Source organism: Malus sylvestris, chromosome 14 (genome assembly GCF_916048215.2).
Source record: "Malus sylvestris chromosome 14, drMalSylv7.2, whole genome shotgun sequence".
Lineage (NCBI taxonomy): Eukaryota > Viridiplantae > Streptophyta > Magnoliopsida > Rosales > Rosaceae > Malus > Malus sylvestris.
Window position 1 is genome coordinate 11,081,755 of NC_062273.1, and position 26,836 is coordinate 11,108,590.

General features: G+C 38.4%; 1 protein-coding gene across 1 annotated transcript; it reads left to right on the forward strand.

Moving 5' to 3' along the window:
• The first annotated feature begins 1,367 nt into the window (after positions 1–1,367).
• LOC126600270 (uncharacterized) lies at positions 1,368–22,228 on the forward strand. Its single transcript, XM_050266855.1, has 2 exons — positions 1,368–1,891; positions 21,370–22,228. The coding sequence occupies exons 1-2, from the start codon at positions 1,431–1,433 to the stop codon at positions 21,983–21,985; spliced, it is 1,077 nt and encodes a 358-aa protein (XP_050122812.1). The 5' UTR covers positions 1,368–1,430; the 3' UTR covers positions 21,986–22,228.
• Positions 22,229–26,836: the final 4,608 nt, after the last annotated feature.

The following is a 26,836-nucleotide window of genomic DNA, read 5'->3' on the forward strand; positions in this document are numbered from 1 at the left end:
ACCATCTCTCCACTTGCCATATCCTACTTTCCTTCAAGTGATTCACGAGCTTGGCTCTGATACCAGCTGTCACGGGATGACTCTTTAAGCCTTCCGCCCGTGCGGCACTTAGACTTGAATACCTCGATGAACAAGCTAAGTAAGCCTTCGAAGCCTCGCTTCCCCGGATTGAATCACAAAGAAAGCTAAGATAGCTTGGAGAATGCTAAGATCACTTAGAAGATGGGAGAAAGGAAGTTTTGTATTGAAAGTTAAGAGAGCTTTACAATTGCTTACAATTCTTGGATGGTTTGGCCAAATGGCCTTACCTCCTATTTATAGGCCTAAGTCACCTCCTCAATGGAGGGTTCTAGAATCCTCTACTTACATCCAAAAATATCTAGCATAGTTCTAGATACAACTTGCCTAATCTAGATTATTCTAGGTGAGGCTTAAATATGTACACTTGTGTGGAATGTTCCGGAATGCCCTAGATTATCTTGAATGTTCCGCCATGTTCTTGATTTCTCCGGGACGTTCCAGAAGCTTCCATGAAGACATGGCTTCCTGGGCTTAGATATATGATGTCTTGGGCATTTTCTTTGTTTTTAACATGCGGCCCGTGACACAAGGAACCTCCCAATTTCCTTGAATCGCCTCAATAACAAGCTTGGAGTCTTCCTCTTATCATCACCTTTTGGAAGCCCTTGGACCGAGCAAACTTGAGTCCTTTTAAGCCCATTCTTTCAGCAAACAAAATAGTGATTCCATCAAGATTGAAGGCACCCGCATCCACAACTTGGCCATCATAATTTCTGATAGCAAAAGCCGTTGCGGCCCGATCCTTAGACACCGAACTATCAAAGTTCATTTGACCATGTCTTTCCCTGCGGGGGGAAGCCACTTGATGGTTCGAACATGAGGATCGGTACCCAACTTGACCCCCTTCACATTGGCCCTCAAGAAAGCTTTCCCGGTACCAGCAGCTATGGAAACCCCACGGGAGATCCCCTGGAAAACCAAGTTATTTATCTCCGGTGTTGGTCTCTTGCTTATGAATTTGGTTATAGAATTTTATGTGGACATTAAAGGACCTGCATAGGCGTATCTGCCCGTGCTTGCTTTCGAAGGAGGAATTAGGCAAAACATACCATAGTTTGAGTTACGTCTAAATATGTTGCATTTCTATGCTGCTTCTGCTTGTATTATTAATGAGTACATAAAAAACATGAGTATTTGAAGGAAAGAAAAAAATCGTACAAGTGCTTGTTATTGTGCACTCACTAATTATGTTTAATACTAAGTTTTAAATTTATTCAACTGTGAAAACGTACTGTTAACTCCGCATGTGTAAGTTTATCTTACATTGCCGGTCCCAAGCCTGGGTAAAGGAGGAGGGGGAGGGCGTCAGGTAGTCGACAGCCGGCACTCCACAGTTACGTCGAATCCTTATGAAAATGAATCCAGAACGAAATCGCGCTAAAGCTAGGGCGTCACCCGTAAGTGGCGCGCTGTGTGGCCCGATCACAGTGATAAGTGAGCAAGGGTCGCTGTATCTCCATCGGCACTCGGATGCAGTGTTAAATGAGCAAAAGGGCCATAGAAACTTCTTTTCGAACGACTCCACTCAAAGTTGTTTGGGAGCATATGCTCCTATCAACTTTACCCAGGACACACAAAAGAAGTACTTTGATCCTATTGGACGGGGGAGGGTGACGAAGCTAGGACAAAAGGGTAGAGTTCAAGAGAGTAGAATGCGTTTAGGAACGTGGAATATAGGAACCTTAACGGGAAAATCTATGGAAGTAGTGGAAGTTATGGTGAGGAGAAGGATAAATATTATGTGCCTACAAGAAACTAAGTGGGTTGGTCTTAAGGCAAAGGATCTAAAAAATTCAGGGTTTAAACTTTGGTATTGAAGGAAAAATTTTGTCTTAGCCAAGAACAAGTATGAACATTTGAATACAAAGGCAAGCTATTAACACTTTAAAGTAGACATGCATTAAAAAACAATTCATAAAACCCATGACTTTCAAAGCCTAGTATATGGTGAACCAATAAACTCTTTAACAACATTAAAGAGAAGTAAAGATTTAGAGTTTCTTTACTCTTGAAGCTCATCCTTGTTTACACAAGGGATTCACCCAAGTGGAGGGCCTTCAAGTCACCTCCAAGCTCCTTGAATCCTCCTTGTGTTTTCCTCCCTTTAGTGCTCCTTTGAAGATTTGAGGAAATAAGGATATGTTCTCCAAAACACCAAAAGTTTGATGTCTTTAAGTCTCTTCACCAAGGATGTATCTTGTGAAGATGATATGGATGACTTAGGGAAGTAGAGATTGCCAGATGTCCCTTCCCTTAGTGGCCGGCCTCTTGGAAGAAAAATGGAGAGAAAATGTTTCACCCAATTTCAACTAGAAAACCCTTTTTGAAAATAAAGCTATAAAGTTGAATTTATACTTCATTACAAGTGAGTGGCAAACTTGTAATTAATCCAAGTTTGCCCATCCACCCTAATGGCCGGCCTCTTTGATGTTATTGGGCTATTTGCCCATTTTGTTTTAGTTGTCATACAACTTAAACATAATGGGCCTTTTGGACCAAAACGCTTTTGGGCCCCGAAACCCAAAACCAACATATAAGCCCAACACGAACCTTTCGTAAAATTAATTAATCTTGACCATTCTTCAATTAAACCATTTAATTGCTTATCCATTTCATTTGATTTCTTCACATACATCCTTACTCAGTGTACGATCCATTCGGTTCCAATTAACGAGGCAGTGGGCGATTGTTACTCTTAACGATCGATTGTGAATTGAAACCACATTTCAATTCTCCCTTTATTGATTAGTGTTTGCTAACCATTAGGGCTTCCACAAACCATGAGTGACGCCTAGCAGAATATCATGGTTACCCAAGCTAAGTAGAATTGGTTGGAGAACCTATCCAGTTACAACTACAATGCAATACGGTCATTCTCTAATACAATACTCTTAATCACATTGTTTAAGTGATAGTTTGTTTCATGTCTACTATCCAATGTGATACTTTCCTATATGATTCCCTTGAATATGATTTGGAACAAACTTCCTAAGTCATATTCATTTGCTTTGGCCAAAGACTTTAGAATCATATCTTAGAGTATTCTCCTTCCACCATGGAAGGTTAGAGATCCCTTGTTGTGCATTCATATGTCTACATGACTAGATAGCTTGACCCCAACAATGCCGTGGACATTCCGATGGAATGCCGTTTGACATGATCAAAGATCAAGGACCTAACCATTAGACATCTATGATGCCTCTGGTCAAAGAACTACTTTGCATATTGCAACTTTAGAGTTCATACATGACATGTATGTTCGAACTCTCTTTTGATCGTAGTTCAGTGTACTCGATTACTCTTTTGAGCACCTATGTGTTTGTCTTAGTGTCCAACACCAAATGACTTGAGACTAGTCATACTCACGCTTGAGTCAACATAACACATACTAACCTTAGCGGATTGTCAATGCCCAATTGGCAATCCTATGGCTAGGAACGTTTTAGGAATGAACATAAGAGAATGGTCTCGATAATCTAACTGAAGGAATTATTTTGAAAAACATGTTCATTTGAGCAACATCATATAGCATGCAATTTAACAATTAAATGCGGAATCATGCTTGTATGTACTCAAAAACAAAACATGACCATGAAATTCAAAGCCTAGTAGATTGGTGAACCAATAATCAACTCAAAAACAAAGTGAGTTGATAAATTTACCTTTGTAGATTCCTCTTTGCATAAGCAAAGGCTAATCACCCAAAGAGATAGGGGCCTTCATTCCTTGCTTCTTAGATCCATGGATTTGGATGGAAGAATAGGTTCTCCAAGTTCCCAAAATTGAGAACCTCTAATTCTCGACACCAAGGTTCGATTGTAGAAGAAATGAGTGACCTTGGAGTAGTAGGATTGCTAGATGTACCCTCCAAGGTGTTGGCCTATTTAGAGAGAAAATAGAGAGACAATTCTCACCAATTTTCCCCCAAAATAAACCCTTAATATTTCCTTAATGAATTTTAGTTATAAAGTCATTTATATAGTCACTTCTTTAAGTGACCTAAACAACCAAAACCCTAATTCATTTCATCATGGCTGGCCATTTAGGGATGTTTGGGCTTTTGGGCTTTAATGAATCTTTATTCATTAAATTGTCATACAACTTAAGTTAATGGGCTTGACGTTCGAAGCCCATTGGGCCTTAAGGTCCAAAACTATCCCGAAGTCTTTAACGAACTTTTTCGTTTGATTAATTAACATATTAATTAATCCTTGCCATAAATAAATGATTAAACCATTTAATCATTCTTACTCATCTCCGTTTAATCTCCAATCTCCACCTTACACGGTGTGCGATCCTTTAGGTTCCTTTTAGCGAGGTAGTGGGCGATTAAAACCATTTTACATCGATTGTGAATTGAAACTATTTTCAATTCTCCCTTTAGTGATTACACACGTTTAGGGCTTCCACAAACCATGGTTAACGCCTAGCAGCATGTCATGGTTACCCAAGCTAATCAGAAGAGGTTAGAGAACCTATTCAGTTCGGGATTACAAATGCAATACGGTCTTTCTCTAATCTAATACTCTTGACCACATTGTTTGGTTTGATAGTTTATTTTCTCATGTCTACTATCCAATGTGTGTCTTGTGCTTATATGATTACCATGAATGTGATTCGGAACGCATTCCCTAATCTCATTCATACTCTGATCAGAGATTTAAATCATATCATAGAGTATTCTCCCTCAAACGGTTTGAAGGTTAGAGATCCCTTGTTGCGCATTCACTTGTTTCCATAGCTAAGTCACTTGACCCCAACGATGCCGTGGACACCCTCCTGATGGAGTGACTTTGACATAATCAAAGATCAAGGTCTTAACCACAAGACAACTATGATGCCTCAGGTCAAAGGACTACTTTGCATTATCCCAACCATGAGTTCTCATGTGACATGGAATATGAGAACCCTTCGTTGATCGCGTTCAGTGAACTCATTCTCTATTGAGCACCTACCGTACTTGTCTTGATGTCACACACACCAATGACTCGAGACTAATCACTCTCCCTGAGAGAAGACATAGTACGTACTGATCTTGACGGACTGTCAACGCCCAATTGGCAATCCTATGATCAGGAACGTTTAGGATGTGTCTACGAAAGAATGGTCTCATGAATCTAACTTCATTAGATTACATTCTCCCAATCACATATTCCTTGGACTTTATCGTTTAAGCATATAACATTTATATGAGACGGCTCAAACAATAATTTATGCCCTTTATATGTAAAACTAGATTAGTTTAACATGTGAAATGTCCGTAAAGTATCATCACATGGTTGGCTTTAGGGCACATTTCCAACAATCTCCCACTTGCACTAGAGCCAATCAGCTTGGTCATCTTGATGATACCTCTTCTGTAGTCATTTCATAAATGGCTGAATAGTAGGCCTAGACAGTGGACATCTATATGTGTTATCCATAGAAGCAACCTTGAGAATAACGACGTCACCATTATACATGATTCTCAATCATGTGGTTCAGTCTCTCATTTGTGTTCGGATCTTGATGAGACCTTGATTCCCAGGCTTGAGCTATCGCCCCATTAGTGTCATACACTTTCTGGTTGGAACCGAATAGAGAGTTTATAAATGAACTTTCCCATCCAAACAACATTGTTGTAAACTTCTATATGGCAATATATCTTGCATTCATAATGGAACACACTAAAGTCATTACTTTAATGTTTCCATCCAAATATCTCTTTAGTCATAATAAATAGATATCTGTTTATCTCTTCATTCATAATGAAGAAACATACAATGAAGGATTAGATTCATAATCTAATACATTTACGCTTCCATTACGTCACTTTGATTCTTCCTCGATCTTTGAGGAATTTATCCTTTAGTATTTCTTAAATACTTAAGGACTCACTTGACAGATGCCATGGTTCTGATCCTGGGCTTGCACTGATATCATCTTGTACCGTTCTAGGTACAACTCATATCAATGTTTTTCATACAATATGAAATACATAAATCACCTTTCTGCATATGCATAAAGGATTCAATTTACGCATTATTTCTTTGGGAGTCAAAGGGTACATTCCCTATGAGAAGGGCAACTTGCTAGTCTCACTAGAATCGTCCTTCTTATTGAAGTTTATCATCATATGAGAAACTTCCTAGCATCCATTGTCTATTATTAGGGATTGATATAATCCAATTATATCATGAAATATATCATTATAGATTTCCATCCCATGTACATAGACTATATCTCCCATATACATTCTATCTTCATATAATGTATTAAAGTCTTAACTTTAACGAAGAAGTATTCTTTTCATTTCCAAAAATTAATATATCATATATATTTAAATTTTTAGGAACATGATTAACTCCCACTAATCTTTTGTAAAACAAGTAAACAAAAGATTCATTTACATCTTTATGAGAAATCAAACGATTTGATCCTTTTCTCATAAAATGCAAATAGCTCCCACTAACTTGCTAAGATCCATGATGGATGGATCTCTACAACTTATATGTCTTGTGATTTATGGTTTTAGACATATATTATCAAGACTATCTTAATAATGGTTTCGGAAACCCATATTATGTCCAAACATTGAATCACCATTTAGTTGTAGCTAGCAATTTTCGAATTAATTGAAACCAAGACTATCTCAAAGATAGTTTCTTCAAAGTCAACCAATCTCTTTGATTGTAGTCACCTTAAGCTACCAATTAGCTATGAAGGTTTCATTATTTCGAGTCAAATGGTACTTTACCATTTCCTTGAGTATATATCGTATATGCACTCAATGTAGTCATAAGGATTTTCATTCTTATTTCTTTCGAATTAAGAGGTGCAACTCTATGACATAGTTATAAAGTTCAAAACCATTCAACTGAGACGGTTTTTAAATCCTTATCGACTACCTTGGAGCTTGTGGTATAGGAACTAGGTTGTTATATTTGTTGATTACTTTCTTGTCTCTCAAAGAACCCATTCTTTGAGTTCTATCTCTCGTTCATTTGCTTTTAGGCAAATCACATTGTAGAATTACAATGAACTACCCAACAAAACAACATTTGTTAGTTGGTTTATAGAAGCGATATCCAAAAGTTATTTTAAGGATATCCTACAAGATTGTTATTAAACAAATATTGCTTATTAGCACACAACCCCAAATCTTAACATGCTTAAGATTTGTCTTTCTTTCCAACTACATCTTATGGAGTCATGAAAATATTGGAAGATCTTCTCATTGACAATCATATTGTTTTAGAAGTATATATCCTATATATGGGTAATAGATAACATCTAACGAACTAAATCTTATTCAAGTTCGTTCTTCTCCTAATGGAGAAATACATTATCTTATGATGCTATTTTCCTTGATATCTTTCAAGGAAACTCATCTAAAGTGTTACCTTTCCTTGGATCAAATCTAAGGAGGTAAATACTTTAGACGTCTTACTCATCAACTTACATTTCTTGAATTCTTTGAAACATTTTGCAAAGTATTCGGACTTGTGTTTATTCAAAATAAACTATAGTCCAACCGAGAGTGATCTTCGGTGAATGTTATCCAACATGAGTAGTATTATGTTTGTGGACATGTGCCACTAACATTTAAGTGAATTAACCTCAACAACTTTGTGATTCTTTCTTCTTTCCAAAAGAATAAAGATTCGAACATTTCGCCTCTATACAATTTTAACAAGAAGGTATTGGATCCGGATCTAACGATCCAAAGCGTCCATCTATGACCAACTCGTAATTTATGTTTTAGAGGTATCACAACTTTAGTTGCGATTAGTCACTACCTTGCAACCTTTTGGGTTTTAAGCATCATTATTTTCTAAACAGTTAACACTACCATATTATCTCTACTATAGAGATAATTAATTAGATTACCATAATCTAATCATTGATTAATAAAGAACATTGTTTTGTCAAACAAAACATTTATCCATTTCACATAGTGACGGAATTTAGTTCCTTAAAATTGGAATATAAAGACAATCTATGTTTTTCCAATTTCTTTGGTAGTTCATATGAGGAAGTAAGTACCATCTGCTTTCGCAGAGATCTACATTTGATTCACGCTTCGAATGTGAAGTACTTTCTCTTCTCTCATTAATCTTCTACTTCTTATTAGCCACACTTTTACAACGATTGTAAAACATAGTTACTAATACGGAATCATGCATTCAAGTAGAAGAACCAACTGTTTTGAACTATTCAAGAACAATTTACAACACCTTCGAAAGGTGTGTCCTTGACACTTGCAAGACATTTCTTGCAAATACCCCTTCCAATGTCCATCCTTTCATAAAGAAAGTTTGTTCCCTTGGAGTTATTTATCTTCTTTATTTGACTTTCACCTTTGACTACATTAGTCATGGTCCCTAAACTCCCACTATCTCTCTTGAAACCTTTTTCAATTGTGTTATACACATCAAACAATTTTGGAGAGTATGTGGTTATTTTTCACTATATAGTTTACAATAAACTTAGTGAATGATTAGGATAGGGAAACAAAGGTGAAGTCCTTGCCTAGTTTCCGTCTCGTTAAGTGGTTTATCACTTCAACACTCAATGATTCAAAATCATCATAAGTCCATGTTGATGGACTATTTTTGTCAACCAACCATTATGTTCTAAACATAATTACAAACTTTAAAGAGTTGTACAAGGCAACTCTTATTTCTTCACACAACAAATTGTAAGTGAAGAATCATGGCACATAAAGTGTCCATGCCTTTGTGCTTTCTTCTCAATTTCCTTGTTCATGTAACAAAGAAACAAGCACTAAGTGTTTGCATTGACTAAGGGTTGTTCAAAGCAACTCCTATTTCTTCATACAACAATTTGTAATTGAAGAATTATGACATTAAAAGTGTTGTCCTCTTTATGATAGACCTTTTCTAACATATTCTTCTAATGATACATTATCAATAGGAAGATTGTGAGGATGAGACTACTTTGGTACTTTTACAAGCCATTAAAGACAATCTATGGTTTTGTAGTACCAAGTCCGTAAACTAAACGTTCGGCTTTTATTTGTCAAGTGTTGGATAGCGTTTGCAAATATATTGGTAAACAAATACATAACGAATATAAATTGATTGATTTTATGCCATTTGATTCGGGTCTTTAAATCAAATAGCACCACCCACTATTTTTGGCAAATTCCATATCCCTCATTGGAATTCGAGAGTTTTGGATGAAACTCCTAGTAGGTTATGGGAGGCTCACTATTACCAAGCCCACCTCAGAATTATATCATGTTGGCTAGCATTAATAATAATGAGAGAGTACGCTTACTCATTTGCAACTAATGCAAGTACCCATCTTATTTGGCCTCTAGAGAGTGATGCCTCAGAATTATATCATGTTGGCGTCATTGCACTTAGTTAAGTCATTCCCACCATGCCTAGTTCGTGTAGGGGTTCAAGCATAGCCTCAGAATTATATCATGTTGGCTAAACTCGTTGCCTACCTCACTTCATCATGTATGTATATAGAACTCCTCCTGAGTGTAAGCACGCACTTTGTACTCCCCCATTATAGGGTGAAGCCGGTGTACGAGTCACAAACGATCGGAGCCTACCACGGTGGAAGGCCACGAAAGAGTGTTCAAAGCACTCTCCGCTTATCAACTTAATATTGGTTTGGTTGAGGGTTTTAGGTCTCACCACATATAAACATACATTTTAATCTCTATTAAAACAATTTTGGTCCTATTACAACTATTGGTCCATCTCATTGTTTTAGTTGTACATAATACTCCCACTATGCTTTTAAAACGATTTTTAAGCAAGAGTATATGATACTACTAACATAAACTTTGCATTCATTTGATGGACTATATATAGTTGCCTTAGGGCCTAAGGATGATTATGAACCTTTGTTTAGATTCAACACGAGCCTTGTGTTGAATCTCGGTCTAGGAATGAAGATTGATTTTAGTTACGCGTTTAATCACATTAAGGCGTGTTGTCTTAGGGGCGTTGAACCCAACTACTTCATTTTCATGCATATCAAATAAAGCAAGAAAGAAGTACTTCAAAGTAAAGGTGAGCTTATGCTCATTACAACATTTGCATAATACAAATTACTTTAAAGTAAAGAAGAGCTTAAGCCCTTTTACAACATTTGATCAAATCAAATTACAACCAAAATCTAATCTACACATTCCCATGGTTCAAACAAATTTGAAACGCCTTTCACATAGCTCAATTATATTAGGCTTAGGTTCATAATCACCCTTTAATTAATTAACACTTTAACTAATTAAATGAATGCAACATTTTCATTTGGTTTTTGTATCCATAAGATTGATTTAAATGGAGCTAAACAAAATGAAAATCCAATTCTCATTTAAAGAGACAAAACAATTTTGTTCTCATCCTATTTGGGCCATCTTGCAATTAACATCAACTTTTGGGCCATATTGCAAATACAAAAACTTTTGGGGTCACTTTGTATAATACACAAAAGTCACTACTTCATGTAAATACAACTAGAACCCAAACTTTTAATAATGCAAAAACTTCATTAAAGGAACAAAACAATTTGTCCTTTAGCGTTTTTGGACCTAAACGTAAAAACGTAAACTTTTGGGCCAAAGTGCAAATACACAAAAGTATCAAAACTTTATGTAATTGCATAAAAGCCCCAAAAGTACTCCCTTTGAGGGAGTGGCCTGTTTTAGGGGAAGATAACATTGGTGTGTGTGTTGATTTGTGAGTTTTGTCAAAAGCATGCAAGTGTATGTGAAAGGATATGTTTATGAAATAATTCAATCACAATTATTTCAATCATCATTTATACAAATATCTAATACTTTAAATACATGATAAAACATTTAAAAACATATCACATATACTTTATGAAATAAATCAAAACTTTGAATCAAAACACCAAACCTTTTTGTTCTTGGCAAGAACATCAAGAACAATGAAGAACATCCATGAAAAACCCAAATTTTTCCATGAACCTTTTTCACCCAAAAACATTCCAAAACCATTCTTACTTAAGGGAAATAACATCTAACCAAACTAGGGTACTTAGGGGTTCCAAAGAACACATTAAAACACTTTTAACAAGTCAAACAAGAACCCAAAAATTCACCCTTTGATTTTGGCCGAATTTTCCCAAAAGCATGGCACCAAATTTTAGCTCCAATATTCATGCTCATATGAACAACATCTACAACATTTGAGATAGCAAATTTTCCAACAAAATTTACTTTCAAAGAAGCAAGAATAAAGCTTGTAACAATTACAACTTTTAGATCACAAACTTATGAACTACAAAACACAAAAGGATTCACCAACTACTAGACCTAGGCTCTGATACCACTTGAAGGAATTATTTTGAAAAACATGTTCATTTGAGCAACATCATATAGCATGCAATTTAACAATTAAATGCGGAATCATGCTTGTATGTACTCAAAAACAAAACATGACCATGAAATTCAAAGCCTAGTAGATTGGTGAACCAATAATCAACTCAAAAACAAAGTGAGTTGATAAATTTACCTTTGTAGATTCCTCTTTGCATAAGCAAAGGCTAATCACCCAAAGAGATAGGGGCCTTCATTCCTTGCTTCTTAGATCCATGGATTTGGATGGAAGAATAGGTTCTCCAAGTTCCCAAAATTGAGAACCTCTAATTCTCGACACCAAGGTTCGATTGTAGAAGAAATGAGTGACCTTGGAGTAGTAGGATTGCTAGATGTACCCTCCAAGGTGTTGGCCTATTTAGAGAGAAAATAGAGAGACAATTCTCACCAATTTTCCCCCAAAATAAACCCTTAATATTTCCTTAATGAATTTTAGTTATAAAGTCATTTATATAGTCACTTCTTTAAGTGACCTAAACAACCAAAACCCTAATTCATTTCATCATGGCTGGCCATTTAGGGATGTTTGGGCTTTTGGGCTTTAATGAATCTTTATTCATTAAATTGTCATACAACTTAAGTTAATGGGCTTGACGTTCGAAGCCCATTGGGCCTTAAGGTCCAAAACTATCCCGAAGTCTTTAACGAACTTTTTCGTTTGATTAATTAACATATTAATTAATCCTTGCCATAAATAAATGATTAAACCATTTAATCATTCTTACTCATCTCCGTTTAATCTCCAATCTCCACCTTACACGGTGTGCGATCCTTTAGGTTCCTTTTAGCGAGGTAGTGGGCGATTAAAACCATTTTACATCGATTGTGAATTGAAACTATTTTCAATTCTCCCTTTAGTGATTACACACGTTTAGGGCTTCCACAAACCATGGTTAACGCCTAGCAGCATGTCATGGTTACCCAAGCTAATCAGAAGAGGTTAGAGAACCTATTCAGTTCGGGATTACAAATGCAATACGGTCTTTCTCTAATCTAATACTCTTGACCACATTGTTTGGTTTGATAGTTTATTTTCTCATGTCTACTATCCAATGTGTGTCTTGTGCTTATATGATTACCATGAATGTGATTCGGAACGCATTCCCTAATCTCATTCATACTCTGATCAGAGATTTAAATCATATCATAGAGTATTCTCCCTCAAACGGTTTGAAGGTTAGAGATCCCTTGTTGCGCATTCACTTGTTTCCATAGCTAAGTCACTTGACCCCAACGATGCCGTGGACACCCTCCTGATGGAGTGACTTTGACATAATCAAAGATCAAGGTCTTAACCACAAGACAACTATGATGCCTCAGGTCAAAGGACTACTTTGCATTATCCCAACCATGAGTTCTCATGTGACATGGAATATGAGAACCCTTCGTTGATCGCGTTCAGTGAACTCATTCTCTATTGAGCACCTACCGTACTTGTCTTGATGTCACACACACCAATGACTCGAGACTAATCACTCTCCCTGAGAGAAGACATAGTACGTACTGATCTTGACGGACTGTCAACGCCCAATTGGCAATCCTATGATCAGGAACGTTTAGGATGTGTCTACGAAAGAATGGTCTCATGAATCTAACTTCATTAGATTACATTCTCCCAATCACATATTCCTTGGACTTTATCGTTTAAGCATATAACATTTATATGAGACGGCTCAAACAATAATTTATGCCCTTTATATGTAAAACTAGATTAGTTTAACATGTGAAATGTCCGTAAAGTATCATCACATGGTTGGCTTTAGGGCACATTTCCAACACTAACTCACTTAGATCACTTGTCTCTTAGAACAAATACATCCCTTGGATTCCCTTATTGCTTAAACACATGATACAATAAATAGTGATTAACAATAAGCTTTGCCCTCCATTAAACATATAAAAGTTTAATACATTAAGTATTCCAAAAAGCTATTACATCAAATGAGTGGCTTTGTGGGCATACTTCCAACAATCTCCCACTTGCACTCAAAGCCATCCTCCCATGTATCTAATACCCATCTTATCCATATGACGGTTAAGCTGGATTTGAGACATTGACTTTGTCAGTGGATCTGCTACGTTATCGGCTGAAGCAACTTTGAGAATGTTGACTTTCCCTTCGGCAGCATATCTTCTAATGATATTAAAGCGTCTGTCAAAATGCTTGTTCTTTTGATGTGCCCTGGGTTCCTTGGCTTGAGCTATCGCCCCACTATTATCACAGTACAAAGTTACTGGTGATGTAATGGTTGGAACCACCCCAAGTTCAGTGATGAACTTCTTCATCCAGAACGCTTCTTTGCCGGCTTCAGCTGCAGCGACATATTCAGCCTCTGTTGTGGAATCAGCAATTACACTTTGTTTCTTGCTCTTCCAACTGACAGCCCCACCATTCAGAGTGAATACATATCCGGAGTTGGAACTTCTATCATCGACGTCAGATTGGAAATCTGCGTCTGTATAGCCTTCCACTCGCAACTCTGTCGCTCCTCCATATACGAGGAACATGTCCTTAGTTCTTCTTAAGTACTTAAGGACCGTCTTGACAGCTGCCCAGTGTTCTGATCCTGGGTTAGATTGATATCAACTAGTAATGCTCACAACATATGCGATATCAGGCCTTGTGCATATCATGACATACATGAGACTTCCTATGGCGGAAGCATAAGGAATATAACTCATTTGCCGTATCTCTTCAGGAGTCTTAGGTTCCATGGCCTTAGAAAGGTGAATTCCATGTCTTACAGGAAGAAAACCTTTCTTAGATTGTTCCATTTCGAACCTACTTAGCACCTTATCAATGTACATAGATTGGGATAATCCAATTAATCTTCTGGATCTATCACGATAGAGCTTTATCCCAAGTACATAAGATGCATCTCCTAAATCTTTCATGTGGAAGGTTTTGGACAACCATACTTTTACAGAAGAAAGTATTGCAGTGTCATTCCCGAATAGTAATATGTCATCTACATATAACACTAGGAATACTACTGCTTCCCCAAAGACCTTTTGATAAACACAATTGTCGTCTTCGTTTTGAGTAAAACCAAACGTTTTGATTTCAGTGTCGAAACGAATGTTCCAGCTCCTGGAGGCTTGCTTAAGTCCATAAATGGACCTTTGAAGCTTGCATACCTTAGTCTTTTCAGACTTGGACACGAAACCTTCGGGTTGAGTCATATAGAGCTCTTCCTCTAGGTAGCCGTTCAGAAAGGCCGTCTTCACGTCCATTTGCCATATCTCATAATCATGGTACGCAGCTATAGCAAGCAAAATCCGAATGGACTTAATCATGGCTTCAGGAGAGAAAGTTTCTTCATAGTCAATCCCTTCTCTTTGCCTGTAACCTTTGGCTACTAGTCTAGCCTTATAAGTTTCCACGTTCCCATCAACGCCTATCTTCCTCTTGAAGACCCATTTGTTTCCAACAGGTACAATACCTTCTGGAGGGTCTACAAGAGTCCAGACCTGATTTTGATACATGGAATCCATCTCGGATTTCATGGCCTCTTGCCATCTCTTTGAATCAATGTCGGACATTGCTTCAGTGTAGTCCCTAGGGTCCTCCTTTGTGTCATTGTCACCTAGAAGGTGCAATTCCGCAAAGTCATTGTCTAAGCCATACCTCTTAGGTGGCTTACTAACCCGTTCAGATCTACGTGGAGCTAGGGGTTCAGGAACAGGGTTGTCAATATGTCGAGTGCTTGTTTGTGGTTCATTATTAATCTCATTAATTTCCATCTCTTTGCTTATAGTTCTTTTGAGAACGAATTCGTCCTCTAGAAACTTAACAGTTCTGGCGACAAAGACTTTCTGGTCGTCAGGATGGTAGAACTCATATCCCATAGTTTCTCTAGGATATCCCACAAAATAGCATCTTACTGATCTCGCTTCAAGCTTAGTAGCTTCAAGCTTCTTGACATATGCTTCACAACCCCAAATCTTAACATGATTAAGACTTGGCTTTCTTCCATGCCATATCTCATAGGGCGTTTGTGAAACTGATTTGGAAGGTACTCTATTAAGCAAGTAAGCTGCTGTATATAGAGCGTATCCCCAGAATGTTACTGGTAGATCAGCGGAACTCATCATAGAACGAACCATGTTCATCAAGGTTCGATTTCTCATTTCAGAAACTCCATTAAGTTGTGGAGTTCCCGGTGGAGTCCACTGTGATATTATTCCACACTCTTTGAGATAATCTAGGAACTCATTACTCAGATATTCACCCCCTTGATCCGATCTTAGGATCTTTATCTGTTTCCCAGTTTGCTTCTCAACTTCATTCTTGAATTCCTTGAACCTTTCAAAGGATTCTGACTTGTACTTCATAAGATACACATAGCCAAACCGAGAGTGATCGTCGGTGAATGTGATATAGTAGGAGAAGCCTCCTCTCGACGTAGTAGACATAGGTCCACATACGTCAGTGTGGATTAACCCTAGAATTTCAGTGGCACGCTCTCCTTTTCCAGTAAATGGAGATTTGATCATCTTCCCTTTCAAGCAACATTCACAAGTACCCATCTGGTCATTACCTAATGGGCGGATATATCCGTCTTTCGACATCTTGTGAATCTTATCAAGGTTCACATGTCCAAGTTTAAGATGCCACATCTTTTCTTGGTTAACTTCTTCTCTAGCCGTTTTGGGTTTTGAGGTATTCCCGCTTGCAATACAGTGCATCCCACTATTCGTCTCTAGGTGAAAAAGTCCCTCTATCATATTACCATGATAGATAATATGACCATTCAAGTATAAAGTGCAACTCATTTTGTCAAACAATACTGAGTGCCCATCTCGTAAAAGCTTAGAGATGGAAATCAAATTCTTTATACATGAAGGAAAATATAAACAATTTTTAAGTTCTAGGACTTCCCCAGAGGGTAGGTTAAGCATGTAGGTGCCTATTGCTTTTGCAGAGATTTTAATGCCGTTCCCAACTCGCACAACCATCTCCCCATTGCGCAGTGACCTGCTCCCTGCTAGTCCCTGCATCATATTACAGATATGTTGACTAGCGCCTGAATCAAATATCCAGGAATTGGAGCTCACTGTAAAAGCACTCTCTATGACAGAAATAGTCTATTCAAAAGTTCGTGTCATAAGGCTCGCAATGCGCACCCTGTATTTCTTCTTCCAACGTTCATCCTTTCCACAATGAAAGCATGTTCCTTTGGATTTCTTTGCCTTCTTCTTATGCAACCTTTTCCTTGTGTTTGCATTCTCACTCCCACTGTCCATTGTGAAACCTTTTTCAAATTTACAGCACATGTCAATCATCTCGTTTAAAGCATGATCGAATCTATTCACTTTATAGTTTACAATAAACTTAGTGAAATCATCCGAGAGAGATGCAAGGAAAAAGTCTTGGGCCATTTTCCCATCGATGGAAGTTTCTTTTCCATCTTTTGTCCATGTTCATGGACCGATGTCCCCTTTGCCATTTTGGCATTCATTAGACTACAAATATTTGAGAATCGTACATTACTAGTCTCAATGTCATGCATCTTATGCAAACTTTCAACCATGGCACAAGAAGTGTCCATGTGCTTATATAGCTTCGTAAGTTCCTCACTAAGTGAAGTGAGGATTAAGCATTTGGCTTGTAAGTCATCCTCATAGTGTCTAACATAATTTTGACACTCCTCCTTTGAAGCTAGTTTCGTAGGAGGTACATGAGGAGGGGATTGCTTAAGCACATACAATATGTCTTTCACCTTTGAGACATTCTCAATGTGGCGATACCAAGCAAGGAAACGTTGGCCCTTAAGGCCCCTTTTGTCAAGTATAATGGTGGGTATAATTTTAGGCATGTCGTTAACTACATAACATAACAGAAATCGTATTAGATTGTTTGTTTAAAACTATTTGATTGGGTCTTTGAATCAAATAGTACCACCCACTATTTTTGGCAAATTCCACATCCCTCGATAGAATTCGAGAGTTATATTGAACTCTTAGCGGGGTATGGGAGACTCACCATTACCAAGCCCACCTCACGATGATACGATGTTGGTTAGCAAAAATAATGATGAGAGAATAACGCATTATTCATTTACAACCTTTTGTAATTACCCATCCGTTTGGCCTCTAGAGAATGTTGCCTCACGATGATACGATGTCGGCTCCATTGCACTTAGATTAAGTTATTCCCACCATGCTTAGTTTGTGAAGGGGTTCAAGAATAGCCTCACGATGATACGATGTCGGCTATCCTCGTTGCCTACACTCACCTCATCATATGTTTATGAACTCCTCCTGGATGTAAGCACATACTTTGAACTCCCCCATGATAGGGTGAAGCCGGTGCATGAGTCACAAACGATTGGAGCCCACCACGGTGGAAGGCCTATGAAGAGATGTTCAAAACATCTCTCGCTTATCAACTTAATATTCGTTTGTCGAGGGAGTAGTTTTGGGCTACATCAAAACATTTTAATCACATTAAAAGAACTTGGGCCTATCACAACCATTGGTCCGAGTTTAATATGAATTAGTAGTTTATAATACTCCCACTATTTCGAAGAAATAAGTGAGACTATATGGAACTACTAACGAATGCATTGCATCCTCATATGGACTATATAGTCATATTAGGTCTTAGGATGATTATGAATCGATTAATTTGATCCAACACGAGCCTTGTGTTGGACCTTGGGTTTAAGGTAGATAGTTGTTGATTTTAGTTACGCATTTAATCCAATTAAACCGTTATTTCCTATTGGGCGTTGGACCCAACTATTCCATTTTGCATACATATAAACAAAAGGAATACATGAAATAATAAGAAGGGCTTATGCCCTTTTACAACACAAATCAAATGATGGACTTATGTCCATTTACAACAAATTGAATTAATCAAATTACATTCAAATCTATACTACTAAAACCCAAACATTCATAATGTAAAGCGGCCAATCACATAGCTCAATTATCGAGGCCTTTGGTTCATAATCACCCTTTTCTCAATTAATCACATTAACTAAGAAAGCAACTTAAACAATTGGTTTTTGGATCCATAGAATTGATTTAAATGGAACTAAATGAAATGAAAGTCCAATTCTCATTAAAGAGACAAAACAATTTTGTTCTCATTTTATTTGGGCCAAAAGGAAACTATGACCACAACAATTGGGCCATAATGCAAATACAAAAACTTTTGGGGTCACTTTGTAAAAACACAATAGTCCACAACTTCATGTAATTACAACTAGATCCCAAAATTTTATTAATGTAAAAACATCATTAAAGGATCAAAACAATTCGTCCTTTAGCGTTTTAGGGCCTTAACGTAAAAACGTAAACTTTTGGGCCAAAGTGCAAATACATAAAAGTATCAAAACTTTATGTAATTGCATAAACCCAAAAGTACCCCCACTAGGGGGTGGCCGGTTTTTAGAGAGGTAAAGTAGTGTGAAAGGGTTTTATGCAAGTTGAGCATGCATGTGCAAAATGCAAGTGGATTTTGGTGAGTGAGTTATTGGTGAAATTGATGGTTTGTAAGAAAAATAAAAGATCTATGACAAATCATTAAAACCATTTCATCACATCTCACCAATAACCATCAACCATCAATTAATAAACCAAAACTTTATGAAAAACATAAAACTTTAGAATCAAAACTTCAAACCCTTTTGTTCTTGGTAAGAACTTCAAGAACATTGAAGAACACCATGAAAACTCATAATAGCTCCATGAATGTTTTCAATCACCAAAACTCAATTTTTCACCTCTCAAAAGAGGGCTAATATCCTAGGGTACTTAGGGGTTCCAAAAGTCACCTTAAAACCATTTTAACAAGACAAACATGAACCCAAAAAATCACCCTAAGGATTTGGCCGAATTTCCCAAAATACATGGCACCAAATTTTAGTTCCAATATTCATGCTTAAATGAAATACATCTACAACATTTGAGATGCTAAATTTTCTAGCAAAATTTATATATTCAAAAGCAAGAACAAAGCTTGTAACATTTACAACATTTAAATCACAAAATATGAAAGTCACAAAACCCAAAAGGATTCACCATAAACTAGGCCTAGGCTCTGATACCACTTGAAGGAAAAATTTTGTCCTAGCCAAGAACAAGTATGAACATTTGAATACAAAGGCAAGCTATTAACACTTTAAAGTAGACATGCATTAAAAAACAATTCATAAAACCCATGACTTTCAAAGCCTAGTATATGGTGAACCAATAAACTCTTTAACAACATTAAAGAGAAGTAAAGATTTAGAGTTTCTTTACCCTTGAAGCTCATCCTTGTTTACACAAGGGATTCACCCAAGTGGAGGGCCTTCAAGTCACCTCCAAGCTCCTTGAATCCTCCTTGTGTTTTCCTCCCTTTAGTGCTCCTTTGAAGATTTGAGGAAATGAGGATATGTTCTCCAAAACACCAAAAGTTTGATGTCTCTAAGTCTCTTCACCAAGGATGTATCTTGTGAAGATGATATGGATGACTTAGGGAAGAAGAGATTGCCAGATGTCACTTCCCTTAGTGGCCGGCCTCTTGGAAGAAAAATGGAGAGAAAATGTTTCACCCAATTTCAACTAGAAAACCCTTTTTGAAAATAAAGCTATAAAGTTGAATTTATACTTCATTACAAGTGAGTGGCAAACTTGTAATTAATCCAAGTTTGCCCATCCACCCTAATGGCCGGCCTCTTTGATGTTATTGGGCTATTTGCCCATTTTGTTTTAGTTGTCATACAACTTAAACATAATGTGCCTTTTGGACCAAAACGCTTTTGGGCCCCGAAACCCAAAACCAACATATAAGCCCAACACGAACCTTTCGTAAAATTAATTAATCTTGACCATTCTTCAATTAAACCATTTAATTGCTTATCCATTTCATTTGATTTCTTCACATACATCCTTACTCGGTGTACGATCCATTCGGTTCCAATTAACGAGGCAGTGAGCGATTGTTACTCTTAACGATCGATTGTGAATTGAAACCACATTTCAATTCTCCCTTTATTGATTAGTATTTGCTAACCATTAGGGCTTCCACAAACCATGAGTGACGCCTAGCAGAATATCATGGTTACCCAAGCTAAGTAGAATTGGTTGGAGAACCTATCCAGTTACAACTACAATGCAATATGGTCCTTCTCTATTACAATACTCTTAATCACATTGTTTAAGTGATAGTTTGTTTCATGTCTAATATCCAATGTGATACTTTCCTATATGATTCCCTTGAATATGATTTGGAACAAACTTCCTAAGTCATATTCATTTGCTTTGGCCAAAGACTTTAGAATCATATCTTAGAGTATTCTCCTTCCACCATGGAAGGTTAGAGATCCCTTGTTGTGCATTCATATGTCTACATGACTAGATAGCTTGACCCCAACAATGCCGTGGACACTCCGATGGAATGCCGTTTGACATGATCAAAGATCAAGGACCTAACCATTAGACATCTATGATGCCTCAGGTCAAAAGACTACTTTGCATATTGCAACTTTAGAGTTCATACATGACATGTATGTTCGAACTCTCTTTTGATCGTAGTTCAGTGTACTCGATTACTCTTTCGAGCACCTATGTGTTTGTCTTAGTGTCCAACACCAAATGACTTGAGACTAGTCATACTCACGCTTGAGTCAACATAACACATACTAACCTTAGCAGATTGTCAATGCCCAATTGGCAATCCTATGGCTAGGAACGTTTTAGGAATGAACATAAGAGAATGGTCTCGATAATCTAACTCACTTAGATCACTTGTCTCTTAGAACAAATACATCCCTTGGATTCCCTTATTGCTTAAACACATGATACAATAAATAGTGATTAACAATAAGCTTTGCCCTCCATTAAACATATAAAAGTTTAATACATTAAGTATTCCAAAAAGCTATTACATCAAATGAGTGGCTTTGTGGGCATACTTCCAATAGGTATTCGGGCACAAATAGAACGAGAAACGGTGTTGGCATCATCGTGGACAAGACCTTGACACAAGATGTTGTAGATGTCAAGAGGGTAGGAGATAGAATTATGGCAATCAAGATTGTAATAGGACAAGAACTCATCAATGTCATTAGTGCGTACGCACCTCAAGTAAGGTTGGATATGAGTTCGAAGGAGAAATTTTGGGAAGACCTTGGAGACTTGGTGCAAGGAATTGCCCAAACGGAGAAGTTATTTATAGGAGGAGATTTAAATGGACACGTGGGCAGGGAGACAGGCAACTATGGAGGTTTTCATGGTGGCCATGGTTTTGGGGAGAGAAACGAGGATGGGGAAGCTATCTTGGATTTTGCAATGGCATATGATCTCTTCTTAGCCAACACCTTCTTTAAGAAGAGAGAAGAACATATGATCACCTACAAGAGTGGGTCGTCAAAAACACAAATAGATTTCCTTCTAATGAGGAAAGGGGATCGTATAACTTGTAAGGATTGCAAAGTTATACCGGGAGAGAGCTTGGCTAATCAACATCGCTTGTTGGTGATGGATGTACATATCAAAAGAGAGAAAAAAGAACAAGACTTGGAAGTGCCCAAGGACTAGATGGTGGAATCTAAAAGGAGAAAAACAAGCCATTTTCAAAGAGAAAGTAATCACCCAGTGTGGGTGGGATAGAGAGGGGGAAGCTAGCCAAATGTGGGATTCCATGGCTAGTTGTATCCGAAAAGTAGCAAAAGAGGTATTAGGAAAGTCCAAGGGCTTTACCCCACACCAAAAGGAATCTTGGTGGTGGAATGAGGAGGTACAAACAAAGGTGAAGGCTAAGAAGGAATGTTGTAAAGCCTTATACAAAGGACAGGATCGATGAAAATGGTGAAAGGTATAGAAGAGCGAAGCAAGATGCGAAGAAAGCTGTGAGAGAAGCTAAATTAGCGGCTTATGACGACATGTATAAGCGACTAGATACCAAAGAAGGAGAGTTGGATATCTATAAACTAGCTAGAGCAAGGGAAAAGAAGACAAGGGACCTAAACCAAGTGAGGTGCATCAAGGATGAGGATGGAAAGGTTCTTGCTACAGAAAATGCGGTCAAAGACAGATGGAGAGGTTATTTTCATAATCTTTTCAATGAAGGACATGAAATGAGTACTTCTTTAGGGGATTTGAGTAACTCAGAAGAGTGTAGAAACTACTCATTTTATCGTCGAATCAGGAAGGAAGAAGTGGTTGTAGCTTTGAAGAAGATGAAGCATAGAAAAGCAGTGGGCCCAGACGATATACCGATCGAAGTGTGGAAAGTCTTGGGAGAGACAGGTATAGCATGGCTCATTGACCTTTTCAATAGGATTTTGAAAACGAAGAAGATGCCAACTGAGTGGCGAAAGAGCATTTTGGTGCCTATCTACAAGAATAAGGGCGATGTACAAAATTGCATAAACTATAGGGGTATTAAGCTAATGAGTCATACAATGAAGCTCTGGGAGAGAGTCATTGAGCATAGATTGAGGCAAGAGACACGGGTTTCGGACAACCAATTCGGGTTCATGCCAGGGTGTTCAACCATGGAGGCAATTTATCTCTTATGAAGATTGATGGAAAGATATAGAGATGGGAAAAAGGATTTACACATGGTCTTTATAGATTTGGAAAAAGCGTATGATAGGGTCCCAAGAGACATTCTTTGGAGGATTTTAGAGAAGAAAGAAGTACGAGTAGCATATATCCAAGCTATAAAGGATATGTATGAAGGAGCAAAGACTGCCGTAAGAACTCATGAAGGATAAACCGAAAGCTTCCCCATAACTGTAGGATTACATCAAGGCTCATCCTTAAGTCCTTACCTTTTTGCGTTGGCAATGGATGAGTTAACAGGACATATTCAAGATGGTATTCCTTGGTGTATGCTTTTTGCAGACGATATAGTGTTGATAGATGAAACTCAGGAAGGGGTAAATGCGAAGCTTAACCTTTGGAGAGAAGTGTTGGAATCTAAAGGTCTTCGCCTAAGCAGATCAAAGAAAGAATATATGGAGTGCAATTTCAGTGCAAATAGAGGCCAAAATGAGTTAGGGGTGAGGATCGGAGATCAGGAAATACCAAAGAGCGATCGTTTTCAGTACTTAGGATCTATCTTGCAAAAGAACAGAGAATTAGATGGAGATCTCAACCATAGAATACAAGCTGGATGGATGAAGTGGAAGAGTGCATCCGGCGTGTTGTGTGACCGCCGTATGCCACTGAAGCTCAAGGGAAAATTTTATAGGATGACAATAAGGTCGGCGATGCTGTATGGCACAGAATGTTGGGTGGTGAAGCATCAATACGTACACAAAATGGGTGTAGCGGAGATGAGGATGCTTCGTTGGATGTGTGGGTACACGAGAAAGGATAAGATTAGGAATGAGGATATCCGAGGTAAAGTAGGAGTAGCCGAAATTGTAGGAAAATTGAGAGAAAATAGGTTACGGTGGTTTGGACATGTGCAAAGAAGGCCTACTGACATTCCGGTTAGAAGATGCGACTACGGGACAGAGGTTCAGGGCCAAAGGGGTAGAGGAAGACCTAGGAAAACTTTGGAAGAGACTCTAAGAAAAGACTTAGAGTATTTGGATCTAACGGAGGACATGACACAGGACCGAGCACAATGGCGTTCTAAGATTCATATAGCCGACCCCACTCAGTGAAGAAGACTTTGGTGTATTTAACACAATACATTGAAATGAAGCAAAACTTATTTATTGATATCTCCGATAAGTTACAAATATGTACATATACATGAGTCAAAATAAACAAACAAGAGGGAGCCTTCACAAAGGTTGCTTAGAAGAAGTCTCAACAGTCCATAGAGCCCCAGAAAGAGAAGGCACCAGAAGGGGATCATTCGGAGCCTCAATACTGGACATAACCCTAGAAGGAAGAGGCATCGAAGGTTGATCATTTGGAGCTTTATTACGCGGTACAGCCCCAGAAGACGAAGGCAATAAATGACTTTGGAACAAACCCACAAACCGCTGATGATCAAGTAAAACCTGACCATCAGATTCCTTCATCTAGTCAAGCTTCGTCTTCATGTTTGTAGCATAGTCATGTGCGAGCCGGTGCAACTGTTTATTCTAATGCTTGAGCCCTCTAATCTCCTGTTTGAGACTCATCACTTCAGCCGCCAATGATTCAACTTGGCGGGTTCGAGCAAATAGGCGCTGGGCCATATTAGACACTGAACCTGCATACTGAACACTTAGAGCCAGAGAATCCTTAACAACCAACTCATCAGACCGTTTGGAACGTAGTCTGTTATCTTTGGGAGTGAGAAGGTTCCTGGCCAACACCGTAGCAGTCATATCATTCTTCATCACAGAATCCCCAACGGTAAGAGGACCAATAGGGGATAAGAAGGATGGGCGCCATATGTTGTCTGGAGAAGGCGTGGTTGCCTCTTCAACAAGGTTCAAGTCAAAACGACGGTCGGATGGGCTAGACATTTTCAAAGGTGTTGAAGAGAGAATAGGTCAGACAAATCAAGATCTTAGAAGTGCAAAAAGGGAGCTTCTACTGGTGAGGATTCAAGTGTGCTTTGGAACTTAATGCCAGCCTCTATAAAAATCTGCACTCGACGGAGCTTCAGAAATCGAAGAGGCGCCTGCCCAGAAATCGAAGAGGCGTTTACTTTCTCAAAAGCTGGGCTGCTCAGAGACCACGAGGGCCGATCTCAGAAATCAAAGAGGCGTTTGCTTTCTCAAAAGCTGGGCTGCTCAAAGACCACGAAGGCCGATCTCAGAAATCGAAGAGGCGCTTGTTTTCTCAAAAGCTGGGCTGCTTAGAGACCATGAGGGCCGATCTCAGAAATCGAAGAGGCACCTGCTTTTTTCAGCCTTGTCAGCACCTGTCACATGCACACTCAGCTTTGCTGAAATTACGGGCATTCTGTTAAAGATTTCTGGTGAAGTAGAAAGCACGTGAATCTTACTGTTCAATCATCCACTTTCCACACGCACCATCAACTCATGGGTACCACATATAACTTTGCTAAAGATCTCTGACAAAGTTTAGACACGTGAAACTTGCAGCTCCCACTACATCGCTATGACCAAGAAGGGTAAAAAAATAACAAAAAAACAGCACTAACAAAGTTTAGACACATAACTTTTGAAGGTCTAGCTACCATATTATTACCCACAAGGGTAAAGGAACAACACCATTGCTGGATAATTGGAAATTCCCTGTGTATCAACCTCTGTGCTCTGTGGCAAGGTAGACTAGCAAACATGCCCAACCTTTACTTACATTCGAGAAAACACTCCCACCAAGATTGCTTGCTCCAAAATCGAAGAGGCACCGTCATCCGAATCTCGAGAGCCAGACTCCCAACATGATTACTTTCTCAAAAATCGAAAAGACACCACTCTCCGAATCTCGAGAGCTAGACTCCCAGCAAGATTGCTTTCTTAAAAATCGAAGAAGCATTGTCCTCCGAATCTCGAGAGGCAGATCCCTGATAGGATTGCTTGTACGAAAACCGAAGAGGCACCACTTTCTAAACTTCGAGAGCCAGATCTCTTTGGATAAAGCTTGTCTGTAATCTTCACACGCAACATCAGCTTTCCCGTTACCACAGACCACTTTTTCAAAGTGCTCTGACACACGTGAAGCTGGCAGCTCTCACTACCGTGCTATGACCAAGTAGGGTAAAGGAATAACATTACTACTTGTTGTTAGGGAAACTCCTATATATGTCGACGTCCATCCTCAACGGATAGGTAGACCTGCAAAAATGCTCAACCCTTCCTCATATCTGAGAGGGCACTCCTAACGAAGCCTCTCGAAATACTCAGCTTTCTTTCCCCCTGATAATACCTTTGCAAACAAGCTACACCAGAGCAAGAATATCTCATATCATCAGGGTTAAAAGCAAGAGTATCTCATATCATGCTTTTTCCCTGTCTTTTCCTTTGGCCTTGTTCCTACCTGCAAGACAAGGAGAAAGAGAGCAATCAGTCAACACTTGGAATCAAGCTTCTAGTCAGGAACTGACTGCCTGGAACCCCTCACCTGATTACTTACCTGGCATTGCTCTCGAGTACTCATCTTCAACATCTTATGCTTCCAGGGAAGATACCACATCTGCCTGAGGAACAGATAGGGAAAGTGAGAAGGATACAAGGAAGCATGTGGAGACAAGCGTAACAGAACACGTGCCGATACATCCACTACTTTGTCAACAGCAAAAGTATCCCATATCAGCAGGGTCGAACGTACTCTAGATTTGATGGACTTGTTTTAACCCTCAAATTCTTCAGTTAACCTTATACTCTGGAGGAAACCAGACAATCCTCCAGCCCAGTTCAAGAATAAGCCTGTGGAAAGTTACTTCTTCAAAAGCAAAAGTATCTCATATCATCTATTCTCCTTTTCTTCTCTTTATCCTTCATGCTGCCTGCAAGATAGGGAGAATGA